This window comes from Saimiri boliviensis, chromosome 1 (assembly GCF_048565385.1).
Source record: "Saimiri boliviensis isolate mSaiBol1 chromosome 1, mSaiBol1.pri, whole genome shotgun sequence".
Lineage (NCBI taxonomy): Eukaryota > Metazoa > Chordata > Mammalia > Primates > Cebidae > Saimiri > Saimiri boliviensis.
Window position 1 is genome coordinate 158168128 of NC_133449.1, and position 17719 is coordinate 158185846.

A 17719-nucleotide genomic window follows, 5' to 3' on the forward strand; every position below is an offset into this window, starting at 1 on the left:
TCCAGGCCAGAGAGAGTTCTAAGAAACCATCCTTGCATCACCACACAGAAACCCTCCTTCTAGGGTCAAGAAAGTTGCTGTTCCCACAAACATAGTGACAGTATTCCCTGGAGGATGCTAGATTACCAGCTGTCAAATTCCTGCTGCTTGAACTGCCCTTTCTTATGATACAGAATAAATGTCCCATATATGTTTACAAAACAGTCCCTGAAACAAGATGCAATAAATACAATAAATTAGGATATTTCTCATTACATTAGAACCATCCTAAATCATTGAGATTACACATAGGTCATTGAGATTGATGCTGGGCCTCAGATTTGAACATGCAAATCCCTCCATTGCACATTCATCTCCATTTTTTTTTTTTATTATACTTTAAGTTCTGGGGTATATGTGCAGATCGTGCAGGATTGCTACATAGGTATACAAATGCCATGATGATTTGCTGCATCCATCCCCCTGTCCCCTACATTAGGCATTTCTCCTAATGTTATCCCTCCCCAATCCCCCCACCCACTGCTATCCCTCCCCTAGCCCCCCATCCCTCAACAGGCCCCAGTGTGTGATGTTCCCCTCCCTGAGTCCAAGTGTTCTCATTGTTCAACACCCACTTATGAGTGAGAACGTGCAGTGTTTGGTTTTCTGTTCTTGTGTCAGTTTGCTAAGAATAATGGTTTCCAGCTTCATCCATGTCCATACAAAGGACATGAACTCATCCTTTTTTATTGCTGCATAGTATCCCACAGTGTATATGTGCCATATTTACATTTTTTTTTATAATTATTATTGTACTTTAGGTTCTGGGGTACATGTGCAGATCATGCAGGATTGTTGCATAGGTACACACAAGGCAATGTGGTTTGCTGCCTCCATCCCCCCATCACCTACATCTGGCATTTCTCCCCATGTTATCCCTCCCCAACCTCCCCATCCCCTGCTGTCCCTCCCTTGGCCCCCACCAACAGACCCCAATGTGTGATGCTCCCCTCCTTGTGTCCATGTGTTCTCATTGTTCAACATCCACCTATGAGTGAGAACATGCAATGTTTGATTTTTCTGTTTTCGTGTCAGTTTGCTGAGAATTATGGTTTCCAGATTCATCCACGTCCCTACAAAGGACACGAACTCATCATTTTTTATGGCTGTATAGCATTCCATGGTGTATATGTGCCACATTTTCCTTGTCCAGTCTATCGTCAATGGGCATTTGAGTTGGCTCCAGGTCTTTGCTATTGTAAACAGTGCCGCAATGAACATACGTGTGCATGTGTCTTTATAATTGAATGATTTATCATCCTTTGGATATATACCCAGTAATGGGATTGTTGGGTCAAATGGAATTTCTATTTCTAGGTCCTTAAGGAAGTGCCACACTGTCTTCCACAATGGTTGAACTAGTTTACACTCCCACCAACAGTGTAAAAGTGTTCCTATTTCTCCACATTCCACTGTTTTTTTTTAAATCTCAGAGGGTGACTTTAATTTTCATATTTCCAGGTTTGTTAGTGGCATGTCTCACCATTGCGCCCTACACTGCCAACTCTACCTGCTTTCTTCTTTCCAGGTTAACATCTACCCTTCCTTCCATTTGCACCCTTTGGCAATTAGTTATAAATCTACTTCACTGTTTCATGTTCCAATCAAAAATTCTCCACCTGATACTGATTATAAGGTTATTTATGCACCAACCTGTCACATGGACTCAGTGGGGCCTCAGTATACTAAGTCTACTATATTTCTTTGATGCACCCCATAGATAGTCTAAAATATTGTATTTATTTAATAAAAAGTTTAAATATATGTTCAAAATATTTAATAATTTTAATAAACATTTAATTTTAAAATATTTTAAATAGATGGTTTAAAATAAAATAGATTGAACTTGGTTTAAAAAAAACCTTTAAAGGGGAAGATACACCTTATAATTGTCAAAAGAGTGTGAAATTGGGAACCAGAAGTCCTGGATTCGTATCTCTGTTCTTAGCACTTACTAGCTATGTGATCTTGGGCAAGAAACTTAATCTCCATTTAATCTCTCTAAATTTCAGTTTTCTCTCCTATGAAATGAGTAAAATGATATCCTGTAAAATGTTATGCTGATGAAAGGGGGTTTTTTTGTTTTTATTTTTGTTTTTGTTTTTGTTTTGAGGTGGAGTCTCACTCTGACACCCAGGCTGAAGTGCAGTGGTGTGATCTCTGCTCACTGCAACCTCCACCTTCCAGGTCCAAGAGATTCTCCCACCTCAGCCTCCCAAGGAGCTGGGATTACAGGCACCTGCCACCACACCCAGCTAATTTTTATATTTTTAATAGAGATGGGGTTTTGCCATGTTGGCCAAGCCAGTCTCAAACTCCTGACCTCAGGTGATCTGCCTGCTTCAGCCTCCCAAAGTGCTGGGATTATAGGCGTGAACCAGCACACCTGGCTGAAAAGTTAAACAATATGATATATATAAAATTCTATGCAGTCTGTAATCCCAGCACTTTGAGAGCCCGAGGTGGGTAGATCACTTGAGATCAGGAGTTCGAAACCAGCTTGGCCAACATGGTGAAACGCTGTCTCTACTAAAAATATAAAAATTAGCTGGGTGTGGTGGCAGGTGCCTGTAATCCCAGCTATAAGGAAGGCTGAGGCAGAAGAATCACCTGAATCTGGGAGACAGAAGTTGCAGTGAACAGAGATCGTGCCACTGCACTCCAGCCTGGCCCACAGAGCAAGACTCCATCTCAAAAAAAAAAAAAAAAAAAAGTTTTAGCAAATGTTAGACCCCCAATATACCCAATAAACATAACTGCTATTCACATTTTTATGTAATTATTAAATTCACATTGATCTTTAGTGATCCCCTAAAGACAAAGATGCTAAGCTCTACTGGTCCAAACCACCTACAGTCCTTTACAACAAATGTAGCTCTGATTATGTGATATCAAAATGAGAATGCACCAGGCAGCATGGTGACTTCTGAGAGGTTCAAGGCACAAAACATCTGGGGCCAACCAGGAAACAGACAGGGATCTGGGCAGCCCACAAGCACGGGACTTGAGTGTAAAGCAGACAGTAGATCAAATCCATGGCTTGAGGCAGAAATAAGCCACTAGTGGACTGCTAAATCTAGGGCAGAAGCTTTCTGTCCTTTGCCCTTTTCAATACTTCCTGTGAGTTGTGGGCATCTAAAAACCCACAGGTACATAACAGCAGCCAGAGGAAGTACCTGATGACATTGAGGTACTGTCACTCAGTGCAATTCAAACTGTCACTCAGTGCAATTCTGAGATATCATGGGTACTGTAGTCTCCTGGTTAAATGCTTGGGCTCTGGCATTAACAATCTGGGTTGAAATCCCACTTCACAGGGTTATTGTGAAGATAAAATAACACACATAAAGGTCTTAACACAGTTTCTTGCATGTGGCAAGTCTCAACGTATTAGTATTATTTGCATTGTTATTCTCAATTCTGCATTTACCAGTAGCTAGTGACAGGAACTTGAGCTTTTAGGGCTTTAGTTTTCACATCTGTCCAATAGGATTCCTGCATGTAAGTCCCACCTTAGTCATTGAATTGCTATGTGCCCTGAGGGAGACTCCCTTTCTGTAAAATAAAAGAGTTGAGACATAAGTCTCAAGGTTCTTTCCAGCTGTAATATTTGATGGTGAAAACGACGATGATAATCAAGAATGATGATAATCAAGAATGATGATTCTCTCATCTAGTTCCAATCTCCATGCCTTCTATCTTAGTTTAGAACCTTTATTTCCTCTCAATTGGACTGTCACAGCAGCCTTAAAAGAGGTCTTTCAGTTTTCTCTTGCTTCCAGTTTTCCACAGTGGTTCCTGGCATACTGATCTTCCTGAAATCAGTGACATTTCTCCACTGCTTAAGTCTTCCGTGGTGCTAAATTGGCTACAAGTAAAATCCAAACACCTTGGTTTGGCAATTAAGGATAGCCACAGTCTCAAATCAATTCATTTTCAGCCTTATCACAGCAGAGTGGATGACAGCCTGAACTTTATGTAATCAGACAAACCAGGTTTGAACTCCAGCCCCATTATTTCCTAACTGTGTAAATCTGGACAAAGCACTTAATCTCCCTGCATCTTCTTCATCTTAAAATTAGGCTGAAAATGCCTATTTCATAGGATTGTCCTAAAGATAAAAGAAGCTGACATGTATAGCATGCTTAAGACATAATGCCTGGTATATGATAGGGTCTCAATAAGGGACAATTGTTATTATTTATGCTGCTAATGGTTGATCTAAACTGAATTGTTTGAAAGCACCTACCTACACACCTCTGCTTGTGCTATTCCTTCTACACGAGGTTCCTTTTACCCCCAATTATACGTGTTCTAATTCTAAATACTCTGAGGCTGAAGCCCTAGTCCTCATGTCTTATCCTTATCTCACAGATGTGAGAAGTATAGGCTTAGAACATGTCACTGGCCTTATTCCAGGTGAAACCAGATACTGTTCATATCTCAGAACAATACCAGATCTAGAGATGCTAACTTCTGGAGGATGGAACAATCAGAAGGGGGCCACCCCAAATGCTACCTTCTCTTCAAAAGCTTGTACAGCTTGGCTGGAAGTCATCTCTAATAGCAATTTGTTAAAACTTTTTTTTTTTTTTTTTTTTTTGAGAAGGGTCTTGCTCTGTCACCCAGGCCAGAGTGCAGTGGCACAATCACAGCTCACTACAGCCTCAACTTCATGGGCTCAATTGATCCTCCCACTTCAGCCTCCCAAGTAGCTGGGACTATAGTCATGCACCACCATGCCCAGCTAATTTTTTTTTTTTTTTTTTTTTTTTTTTTTTGTAGAGACAGAGTTTTCTACATTGCCCAGGCTTGTCTCAAATTCCTGGGCTCAACCAATCTGTCTGCCTCGGCCTCCCAAAGTGCTGGGATTACAGGAATGAGCCTGTCAGAACTTCTTATGACCTGTCTCACTTTCAAATTTGTGTGGTAGATATTCGTGTCCATGCCTTATCTTGCTTTCTAGATAAATTGAGTTATATGAGTATAGAAACAAAGACCCTGGGCCTCCGCCCTCACTGCACTCCCAATCAGCCTAATACATGTTAATAGAGTTGGATTGAGTTTAGAGATGAGACATCTCCTTGGGAACTGGAATAATGAGACTTTAAAAGGTATAAGAATCTGGTTCTTTTGTTTACCTCGTGATGCAATGTCTCTTGGTTCTGACTGCAATGGGCCCACCTCCTGCTCTCCACATCCCCTTCCCACCAACATTCTTGTACAAGCTCTTATCTCTATTCTACTAAAACACTTCATGCTTCCTATTTCACCAAAATACTGAGTTTAGAGGAGTTTATTAGGAGAGGTTAGAATCTGAAATAAGGCACAGTGGGGATACAGGTGGCGGACAGATCCAACTTCAGGTGATACATAGGAAGCCCTCAATAAATGGCTGTGGAATGAATAAATGAATAAATGAATGAGTTAATGCTCTACCTCAGTTTCATAAACAGGGCAGCTAGTTGCCCAGTTACCGAAAATTAGATCATCAGGGAATCGCAGAGGCAGGATGGGTGAGTCAATGCTGAACACTGTTGAACCAGAGCTCCAATCCCTCTTGTTTCTGGTTTGTGGGCTACCCTTGAGGGTTTGAGACCTAGAAACCAGCTCCCAGAGGTGGAACTTAAGTTCTAGGGTGGAGAATTCTATTGTCTCTCCTCTAGTCCCTGAACTTGAACATGGCTCCCAGCATGTTGAACATCAACCAGCATACGTATAGCTATGGCCAGATAAGCAACAGAGCCTTTAGCTTTCAACCTACTACACCCATTACACTGATCTCTTCTGAACTGCATTTCTCACTGCTGTTTGCCAACTTAAGGGAGGAAATCAATGACAGCAGCTTGTTTGGGTGGCAGCTGCTAGGGCAGGCACTGCCAGTAGGAGTCAAGCTGCCTGAGGACACCAAGATACATTCTCCGTCTCTCACTCTGACTTTTCATTAGTCATTTCATAATGAGAGGCTCATCATGAAACATGAAGAGATGGGTTTTATGTTTTTCTTCTTCTAGATGAAAAGAAGAAAATATTGCTTCTGAAATAAGCAATGCAAATTGACAGTAAAAAATATAAATGTGCATCATCTAAAATATTTTTAAATATTAGTAATAAAATGCAAATGTAATAATCTCCATCTCTACCTAAAATTCTTCAAATCCTCCACATTATGAATAGGAAAAAGTTCGGATTTCTCAGTACAGCTTGCAAGACCCTGCATGCATTCTCCCTCTCCTCTATTCATTCACTTGCTACTCTTTCCAAAGTGCCACACTCTTGCTTTACCTCTAGGCTTTCACATATGCACTTCCAACTGCCCAAAATGCCTTTCCTGTTTGGCTCAACCATATTTGTTCTCACCTTAAATATCGCTTCTACCTGGAAACTTCCCTAGTCACCGCCCACAAGTCCAGGTGGGAACCTGTCTTCTATATTCCCTAGCACCCTGCACTTAACCCCTATGAGAGCCCTTATCTCTTGATGCAATGTCTCTTGGTTCTGACTGCAATGGGCCCACCTCTTGCTCTCCACATCCCCTTCCCACCAACATTCTTGTACAAGCTCTTACCTCTATTCTACTAAAACACTCATGCTTCCTATTTCACCAAAATACTGAGTTTAGAGGAGTGTGGTGTAAACGTTACACTGGAGGCTCTGGAGCTAAATAAATATATCTTTCTTGTTCTCAGTGGATTCTTCAATGCCTAGAATAGTATCTGGCACTTAAGAGAGCTCAGTTAAATGTTGTTGGAAAAAATAAGACTAGCAATTAGCTTTTACATTAGGAAAAGTTCTTAGAGACCATCTAGCCTAACTTCTTTTAACAGTGAGGCTCAGAAAAGCAGAGCTAAGTTCCAATTCCAGATTCTTGACTGAATTGCTGTGTGACCTTAGGAAATACCTTTCCCCTCTGGGTTTCGGTCTTTCCAGATATAAAATTAGAAAAGCCCATTCTGTTCCAACTTTTTCTGACTTTGCCTCCTCTTCCTTCTCATAGGTACCAGGTAGCTCATAGGTGGACTGACGGGGTGACTAGGTGAGATGGTGCAGTGAAAATATAAGGTCTGGTTCATCTGCCCAAATTGGTGCCAATCAAGCTGAGAAGATAAGACATACACAGTGAAGAAGTGCTCAATTAAATGTTCCAGGTGATTCGGTCTTGCTAGGAGATCAAAAAGGAAGAAGTCAGGGAAGCCTGGGGCATCAAGGCTTCTATAGGAGATAAGCCTTAAGCTGAGAAGGCAGAATTTGCCTGAGCAATGAGGCTGACGAAGAGTGTCCCTGACACAGGATTGCCTGTCCACACCATGTGACGTAAATCACGAGTGCTCACTATAAGCTCAGGCTGATGCTGATTCCAGTCCCAGCTCTGCCACTCACTGGCCCTGTGCCTTGGACACATTTCTCAACCTTTCCAAACCTATTTTCTTACCCTCACTATGGGAATCTGAATGTCTAGTTTGCAGGGGTTTTGTGAGGATTAAATGTATGTGACAGTATCTAGAATGGCGCCTGCTGCCTAACAGACCATTTTAAGAAATGCCACTTTCTTTTCTTCCTGCTAGCCACATAAATGGACTTGACATGTCACTGGCAAGAACATCAAAAGTACAGCTGGGGTTTGGGGACTGAAGGCTTTTTCTGACCAACCATTCATAATCTGTTCACTCTGATGTGACTTGCCCAATGCCTCATCATACACACACACACACACACACACACACACACACACACACACACACACACAAACTCTCTCTCTCTCTCTCTCTCTCTCTCTCTCTCTCTCTCTCTCTTCATGAAATATCCAAGGGAGAAGGAGAAGGTGAGACTATGTCCAATCCCCTGATCAGATGGGGCCAGATTGGGAGCTGTCCATTACCATCATCAGGACAAAGAGCTAACACTCAGGCCAGGCCTGAAGTTCTCCCACCACCATGGAACTTGTAAGATATGAGATTATGAAGTCAGATGTCACTTTCTATGGGGCTGGAGGGAGAAACTGCAATTAAATTACAGAACAATGCTATAAAATACCTTGGAACATTATATGAAGTTACCGATATTTCTATAGGAAAACAGAATGAGGCATGCACTGTAAGAGGAATTGAGAAGGGGTGAGGGTGAGTGGGGAGGAAGGTTGTTTGTTTTCATTCATCCCTGCTGATGACAGATCAAGACTGATGAGGATTTACAAACAGTATTGCAAAAGAAAATATTGCATTACCTCATTTATCCAGCACCCTCAAGGAAAAAGGCAATAGCAGGTCCTCATGCATGGAGATTATTCCTTGGAGGAGAGCATTTAAGGTTGCACTTGAACGGAGGATATTAATCACCTGGGGAACTACAGACCCTTTGGGAGATCCAACACAGAGAGCTATGCCCTTCCTCCTTGGGAAACACAAATATTTCCTAAACTCTACTTGTAGTGTCATGATATTCATGAACTCCAGGTTTACAATGTGTCTGTAATAAAATTTTAAACTTTCTTTTTTTGTTGTTTTGTTTGTTTGAGACAGGGTCTCATTTTGTCACCCAGGCTACAGTACAGTGGCATGACCATGGCTCACTGTAGCCTGAACCTCCCTGGATTCAGGTGATCCTTCTACCCCAGCCTCCTGAGTAGCTATGACTGCAGGCTACTGTACAGGCCATCGCACGTGCCACTACACCTGGCCACCTTTTGTATTTACTGGTAGAAACGAGATTTCATCATGTTGGTCAGGCTGGTCTCAAACTCCTTGGCTCAAGCAATCCTCCCACCTTCGCCTCTGAAAGTGCTTAGATTATAGGCATGAGCCATCGCCCCTGACCAAAAACTTTCTTTTTTTTTTTTTTTTTGAGACGGAGTTTCGCTCTTGTTACCCAGGCTGGAGTGCAATGGCGCGGTCTCGGCTCACCGCAACCTCCGCCTCCTGGGCTCAGGCAATTCTCTTGCCTCAGCCTCCTAAGTAGCTGGGATTACAGGCACGCGCCACCACGCCCAGCTAGTTTTTTGTCTTTTTTAAGTAGAGACGGGGTTTCACCACGTTGACCAGGATGGTCTCAATCTCTCGACCTCGTGATCCACCCGCCTCGGCCTCCCAAAGTGCTGGGATTACAGGCTTGAGCCACCGCGCCTGGCCAAAACTTTCTTAATAGAAATATTTCTTAACTGCATGACCCAGCTTTCTGCTATTGAGAACTACCCATACCATAATAGCTCCTCATGCTGTGAATAGAAACTGAATGGATTCTTTCCATTCCTCTAGGAGACAATTGAGGAGACTCTCAGCTAGGAGTCAGAACACGTGGGTTCTAGAATCAGCTCTGGCCCTACATTTTCAGAGTGACAATGTGCCAGTCTGAATTCTCCCTGGACTTCAATTTCTTCATCGGGGTGGGGGGGGGAGAAAAAGGTGGGATGTGGGGATGGAGTTTTGACTAGGACAGCTATTCCTAACCTATATTCTATAGAAGATAATCATCATGCACAAAATAAGAGTTCCATGGCCAAAATAAATCATATTCTACTCCCTTCTTGAGAAGTACACAACTCATCAGCATATTAAGGTCTCTGAGAAGTCCTGCAATAAAGAAACCTGTTGTATTTCATCTGGTCTAACATTTTCCTAATTGATTTGACTCATGAATTTTCTTTCAGTGAAATAACTACTTTGCAGTCCCATCAGAGAAACATTAAGCACTGAGTTTAGAAGCCAGTAAGATGTGACTCCGTGACATCTATTAAACCTTTCCAAACAAATCACATATGTCACAGTAAGTTTTAGAAGACTGGCATTACAGGAGTGGGATGAACCCTAGGACCAGCAGGAATACTACGGAATTCTTCCACCCATCTTTCCTTCACTGCTTGAGAATTAACTATTCTCTTTAGGCAGAATAGTTTGAATGCTCAGACTTCAGCTTTCTTTCCTTTCATTCCTTCAATCTGTCTAGACCAGTGATTCTCAAATCATAGTGTGCCTAAGAAATCCTGTACTATTGGGGATGAGGGTAAAAGGGGGACTTCAATTTATCTGCAATTTTTTCTCTTATTTGAAGAAACGAAGTAAACATGACAAAATATTAATGGGATGATGAAAACAAGTGTTTATTACGTACATCTTTGAACCTTCTTTAGATTATTTATTTTTTCGAAAGAAAGAATAACATTTATGTCATCTCAGTTCAGGGTTGAATATACGGGCATTTAGAGGATTTTCGGGGAAAATTGTGACTCCCATGGTTTTTGTCTGATACACATCTTTTATGTCTCACCCCCATATAAGATGCAACCACACTTAATAACATTCTACAGAAAAGGCTTTACTGGCCAAAAGCACTCAGGTCCTCCAAAAGTTGATATCCTTGGCCCTAACACTGCCTTCACTTTGTTTCCTGGCTACAGGACTATAGGGTCAACATCTTCCTGCGGCAGCAGTGGAATGACCCCCGCCTGGCCTATAATGAATACCCTGACGACTCTCTGGACCTGGACCCATCCATGCTGGACTCCATCTGGAAACCTGACCTGTTCTTTGCCAACGAGAAGGGGGCCCACTTCCATGAGATCACCACGGACAACAAATTGCTAAGGATCTCCCGGAATGGGAATGTTCTCTACAGCATCAGGTGAGTTCTCATCAGGTTCTCCCACTCCATCCTCAGAACTTGCCTTGCCCCGCTACCTTCTGGATGCAGACCCTAAAAAAGGGGCCAAACAGAGGTGAACAGGCCCTGGCAAACCAACACCTTTGCAGAACAGGCAGACCCAGCTCTGTAACTTATACTCAGCAAGTAAGAATAAAATACCATGGGGTATTTGACTCATGAATTTTCCTTCAGTGGAATAACTACATGGCAGTCCCGTCAGAGAAACATTAAATATGCACTGAGTTTAGAAGCTAGTGAAACGTGACTCCACGACATCTATTAAACCTTTCCAAACAAATCAACGTATGTCACAGTAAGTTATAGAAGGCTGGTATTACAACAGAGTAGGATGAGCCCTAGGACCAGCAGAAACACTACAGAATTCTTCCACCCATCCTTCCTTCTCTGCTGGAGAATTAACTGTTCTCTTTAGGCAGAATAGTTTGAATGCTCAGACTTCAGCTTTGGGGTATTTTATTCTAGGAGCCATTGGTTTATTACAACCAAGGAGACCAAGGAAAGCATCCTAGAGAAGCTGGGGTTCAAGTTACCCAACATTTCAATCAAACAAGATAGGAAAGAGTATTCAAGCATGATCACCAATAGCAGAAGATAAAGCATAAAACCTAGGAAATCACAGCAACTTCAAAGCAAATGAGCCTGCCAGGTAGATGGGGTTGCTTGTGGTCAAGGTCAGGGCTACTCCATCCCTTCTATAAAATCTTCCTATCCCCCAAACTTTGCATTGGGCCTAGGAGTTTAGATCTTCTTCCCCAGATGTGGAGTATCCTTTAGATATTGGCTAAGGGCAAAGCCTTCAGAGTCTGTTGCCACCCCTCCACACCAAGTCCCTGATCTTCTCTCCTAAGGCATAAGGAAAATGACCAATGTCCAAGAGGTGAATAACACAAAGAGGCGTTATTACTACCTTACTCATGTAATAATAACAGCTACCATTCATTGAGAATTCACTAACTATGCTGGGTACTTTTCATGTGTTATATCTAGCCCTCCTAATAACTCTATGAACCAGGTTTTACTATGCCCATTTTGCAGATTAGACAAGTGGGGATCAGAAACTTTAAGTAACTTGCTGAAGTTTCCAGTTTGTTAGTAGCAGAGCCTAGATTCTAATCTGTATTAGTGTGAATCTGATGCCCTCTCAAAGTCCTGTAGCAGTGCATGGCATTCAATAGGCACTCAAATATATGATCAATAGATGAATATGTTTTTATTTCAAAGAGCTTAAAAGGACACTCGTCCTAAATGTCTTCCCTTCCTGCTCCAGTCCTTCAGAGAAACATACCTCATCATCAAGGGCAGGCTTGGAGGAACCTGAGGCTCACGTGGCCTTCCTTACTCAGGGGCCTACCCTCCTATCCCCGCCAAGTAAACATCCAAACTGGAAGAGTGACAGGCTTAGGAAATGACCGCTCAGCCCAGCTGGCTGGGGGAATGGTAAGGTCAGCCTGCTTGGATTTTGCTGCTGCCAGGCTAGCTTCCTATCTCTAGGAAGCTAAGTCCTGGTGCAGCATGATAGAAGGACAGATCAGCAGAAAGTGATGTTTCCAAGGTCATTCCACTTGAGGAAATTAACCCAGTGTGACAGCTGCCCCACTTTGGAGCTTTTATCTGTAGAAATTCAACTGTATTCACTTTCTCTTCACTTTCTCCCTCCTTCCTCTTCCTTCTTTTCCCTCTTCTCCCTCCCCATCTCCCTTTCATTTTCCCCACCTTGCTTCAACCTTGTGCTTAAAGGGGCCCACATCCAGAGCAGTGGGTGTAAGCTGGAGGAAGGAAGTTCACAAAGAACTCTGTACCTCACCACAGGCAGCCAAAGTGTCAGCTCAGTTCCACTAGAACACCACCAATTAGATGTCTTAGGATAGTAGGGTTGGCTTTTCAGGATAGCAGTGCTGCCAGCAAACACATGAGCAAACCCACCCTGGGACTCAGAATCCAAAGGCCAGGACCCACGGTTTTGAATCCTGGCTGATATATCAGCTTGCTGTGTGACCTTAGGTGACTCTCAACCTCTCCCTCTCTGCCCCCTGGGTTCTCACCTGTCACATGAGGTAGTTTGCTTGATGATCTAAGGCTGTTTGGGCTCTGAAAGCCTTTCTTCTCCGTCCCCTGCAGCAGGCACTCAGATGTTGGAAAAGCCTTTCAAGCTGGAGTCTTGTATCCCAGCTTGAGCTGCAGGCCTTGAATTCTGTTGAGGGGACTCCCTCTGGTTCTGAGTCTGTGGCCTCTGTAAGGGTTGAACAACCAAAATAAACAGCTAGCCTAGAATCCTGGGGAGCCCACCCCTTTCAGCTGATCTCAGCATGAGCCCACTGATGTGAGTCAGCTGTGTTTGGACACCCAAAAGGCAGGAGGTCTCTTTGAAATAACTTTTGATGAGCCCTATGCGTGAAGAAGGCGGCCAAGAACCACTTGCCACACCTGCTGCATGTGCACATGGGCACTGCTCAACTTAAAATCTGAGCTCTGTCCCTATCTGAGGGCGATGCAGAAGAGTAAGGAAGCAGGGCAGCCCCTGGTCTCCAGGCAACTTGCTAAAGACAGGTGTCCAGAGGCCAGATAGACTCCAAAGAAACCATGAAGTTCACTGATTCTGTGTCACTTTACGCAACCTACCTTTACCTCTCTATGCCTCCATTTTTCAATCAGGAACTTGGAAATACACATATATTTATTTAATAAACATAAGTTGTCCACACCCACCACCACCCAAAGGTGCTGTGTCCCGGCAGCTATCTGAAGCTTTGTCTAGGCTGGACAAAGTTGGCTGGGAGACCAGATGGCCACCAGGTCACCAAGGTGGGGTGGGAAAAGAGGTTTGTTGCTGCTTCAGGCCTAGGCCCAGCCAGTGGGAGCCACCGCAAGGGCTCTGGGAGCCTTCAGGACAAAGGCTGCGGCCAGGCCTGGGCCCCCAGCTCATCTGCATGCCCAAGGCCAGAGGGTCTGCAGGTCCCCAAAGTAGCTGGCCGCATTCTGTTTCCCACTGCTCTGCTGCAACTCCTTGTGGATTTTTTATCCTTCAGTTTTGCTAAATTCCTTTATTTGCTTTAACAGTTAGTACATGTGTGTGTAATTGTCAAGGCTTTCTATATATAAAAATCATGTCGCAGCCAGGCACTGCGGCTCACACCTGGGAGGCTGATGTGGGAGAAATGCTTGAGCCTGGGAGTTTGAGATCAGCCTGGACTCCTACTGTCTCTACAAAAAAAAAAAAAAAAAACATTGGGTGAGTGGGGGGATGGAGCCTTGCTCTGTCACCCAGGCTGAAGTACAGTGGCATGATCTCAGCTCACTGCAACCTCCGCCTCCCAGATTCAAGTGATTCTCCTGCCTTAGTCTCCAGAGTAGCTGGGAGTACAGGCACGTACCACCATGCCCAGCTAATTTTTTTTTTTTTTTTTTTTTTTTTTTTTGTATTTTTAGTAGAGGCAGGGTTTCACCATGTTAGCCAGGCTGGTCTCAATCTCCTAACCTTGTGATCCGCCCACCTTGGCATCCCAAAGTGCTAGAATTATAGGTGTGAGCCACTGTGCCTGGCCCAAAATTTTTTTTAAAAATTAGCAGACATGGTGGCATGTGCTTATGGTTGCAGCTACTCTAGAGGCTGAGGCAAGATAATTGCTTGAGCCTGGGAAATCAAGGCTGCAGCGAGCCATTACTGTGCCATTGCACTCCAGCCTAGGCCACAGAGAGAGATCTTATCTCTCAAAAATAAGTAAATAAATAAACACAAGTTCCCTGACCTTCTTTCCCTACCCTGGACAACTGATTTTCTATTATAACTAGAATAGAGGCACAGCCTCCCTGATATGTGGATCTTGCATCATTCAATTCCCTTCTCTTCCCAGAATCACTCTGACACTGGCCTGCCCCATGGACTTGAAGAATTTCCCTATGGATGTCCAGACATGTATCATGCAACTGGAAAGCTGTGAGTGTCTTCCATGAGTCCACTAGGAAGAACCAGGCTCCCTTTTACCCATGGGACAGGCAGAAATTCCCACATAGCTGCTCCTAACTGCTAGACTCCAGGAGATGACTGTAATAACCCAAAATATTTGATGAAGGACTTTGCTTTTAGAAAATTAGAAATACAACTTTCCTCACATGGCCTGACTGAGGTCCGTGTTTTGGAGCCAGTGTATTCTCCAATGGATCATTGTTCCACATCTATAGTGAATGTGAATGGAAAAGAAAGGGCTTGAACAAGCCATGGTCCTTGAACCCACAAGATGTTCACTCCAGCAGGGGAGGTGAACAACTGACTGCACAAACAACTCTAACAAAGGGCAGCAAGTGAGTGGTGTGTTAGAAGTACAAAGCGCTGTGGTTTTGTGGCAGAAAGAATGCTTCCTTCTGATGGAGAAGGAGAGAGGGTACTAGAGTAGACTTTATGAGGACCAGGATTTTAACAGATTGGATAGCTGACTCCTTTGATTGAAAACAGAGAAACACAATCTGACTAACTTAAAAATACAGAAACCAAGGCAGAGCACTTAGGCAACAGGAACTAGTGGACCATTTCCTTGGAGTACTACCCATGAGGGGAATCAGCACAAATCAATTCTGAAAGTTTTGTTACTTCACTCAAGAGTCGCTAAGGTGCTGGGGCATGGTCTGGCCTAGTTGAAGTCACCATTTCACACCCTTCCCCTCCTACCGCAGCCAGTGGCTAGTCTCACCAAGACAGCATGAAAGAGTTGTTCCGCAGAGGAATATCTGCTGTGAGCAAAAGAGGAGGTTGGCAAGGATAGTGTGCAGGTGAAAACAGCAGATATCAACTGCATTTCACCATGGGAGTGAGAGGGGAAAACAACAGTACAAGCTAATGCAGAAAGTTGGGAAGAGAGGTGGAAGGGCTATGATGCAGATATAAAAATTAACCAGTTTTTACCTCCCTTCAGAGGAAAAGAAAAGCAACATGGTCTCACAAGTACCATCAAGTGTCTGATATCTCTCAGTCTCTAACCCTAACCAACCTTCTTCTGATCCCATCCCAGTTGGATACACCATGAATGACCTCATCTTTGAGTGGCAGGAACAGGGAGCCGTGCAGGTGGCTGATGGACTAACTCTGCCCCAGTTTATCTTGAAAGAAGAGAAGGACTTGAGATACTGCACCAAGCATTACAACACAGGTAGGTACAAGGGCCCTCCTCCTCAGATCCCACCCCACAACCAGGACCAGAGGTTGTTTCAAACACATTCAGTCATTGATTCAACAGATCTTATGAAGTACCCATGATGGGAACAGCTCTGCATTTATTACCTAGTGGTTAAGAGAATAGGTTTTGAAACAAACAGACAAACAAAATGGCTCTGATATTTTCTTCCTGTGAGTCCTGAAGTGAGTAGCTTAAGCTTGGGTTGTACCTAATTACCAGGGAAGCTGGTAAATACAGTCATTGTTCCAGGTAGTGGAATGGATCCTATTTCTAAGGCAGAAGTGAAGAACTGATATTGGGAAGACACCTAGTAGTCTCTGTCACAGAGGAACTGGCATTTCCAGTAGAGCAAAAGTAGAGAGAATACTCACTATAGACCTGAGCAAGAGGGAAGCTTAGAAGTGGCACTGAAGGTTAGTAAATAGCTAGAAAGGGTTCGCTAGCCTGCGAGCTGTGAGAAGGCAGAGAAGCCACAATGGTGTAGCTCAGCTCTCTATCTCCCATGCCTTTTTGGAAGATTGAATACGTGGATGACTGGGGCTGGATCAAGACTGGCTTTGCATGCCCTGTCTCAGGCTGAGAAAAAGCTCATAAAAGCATGGAGGGAGAAAGTCAGTCAGTTGGTACAGCAGCTGGAAGGATGGGTAGGAAGCTGGGATTTGAACCCAGCTGCATAGAGCAGAGAGGCATAGAAGGCCAGCAAGAGGAGAAGGTGAAAGGCAGGGATTGAGAGAAACGATCGTCGGCTCTGGTACAAGTAGAAAGCCCAGTGAAAGTGCAGGCACCCTAGGCTATCATCTGTCTTGGGCAGCTGCCTCTTTTTGAGACACCTCAGAGTTGTTGCAGAACCTCCAAAGATACTATCTTCATTCCTTGAGCAATAATGGTATTCCCACAGCAGCGGTGAAAGTAATTACTCCCAAGTCAAATCACCACAACTGACCTTCACATACCAAGTCTTTTACTCTTTATATTTTCTTTTATTCTTTCTTTTTAGCTTTCTTAAGGTATAACTGACCAGTAACAATTGTATATATTGAAGGTATGCAACATGATGTTCTGATATATATATATGCATTGTGAAATAATTACCACACTCAAGCTAAGTAGCATATGCATCACCTTTCAAACTTCTCAGTGTGTGTGTATGTGTGTCTGTGTGTGTGTGTCTGTGTATGTGTGTCTCGTATGCCTGATAACACTTAAGATCTACCTTCTTAAAAACCTAAATTTAAGATTAAGCTAAAATAATAAAACTTGTAGAAGAAGACATGAGGGCAAATCTTACTAATTTTAGATTTGGCAATAGATTCATAGATATGACATCAAAAACACAAGCAACAATGAAGAAACAACAGATTTGAATTCATAAATATTAAAAGCTTGTGTGCATCAAAGGACACATTGTGAAGATAAAGAACCCACAGAATGGGAGAAAATATTTGTAAATCATAAATCTGATAGGGGTTGAATATTCAGAATATATTTTAAAACTCTTAAAATGTGGCGGGGGGCGGGGGAAGGCCAGGCGTGGTGGCTCAAGCCTGAATCCTGCCATCTTGGGAGGCCAAGGCAGTTGTATCACTTGAGGCCAGGAGTTTGAAACCAGTCTGACCGATATGGTGAAACCCTGTCTCTACTAAAAATAAAAATAACAATAAAAATAAATAGCTGGGCATGGTGGCACAACCCTATAATCCCAGCTACTATGGAGGCTAACACAGGAGATCACTTGAACCTGGAAGATGGAGACTTCAGTGAGCCGAGATGGTGCCAGTGCACTCCAGCCTGGGCTTTTTTTTAAGACTCTATCCCCCCCCAAAAAAAAAACTGAAAAGGTGATCTACCCTCTTAGC

At 43.3% G+C, this 17719-nt stretch overlaps 1 protein-coding gene across 1 annotated transcript in view; it reads left to right on the plus strand.

Moving 5' to 3' along the window:
• The window catches only part of GLRA1 (glycine receptor alpha 1), a 106512-nt gene that overhangs the window by 58228 nt on the left and 30565 nt on the right, over window positions 1-17719 (plus strand). The window contains exons 4-6 of the mRNA XM_003934049.3: window positions 10430-10653; window positions 14547-14629; window positions 15699-15836. Of these exons, the coding sequence (XP_003934098.2) occupies window positions 10430-10653; window positions 14547-14629; window positions 15699-15836 (445 nt within the window). The remainder of the gene's footprint in view (window positions 1-10429; window positions 10654-14546; window positions 14630-15698; window positions 15837-17719) is intronic.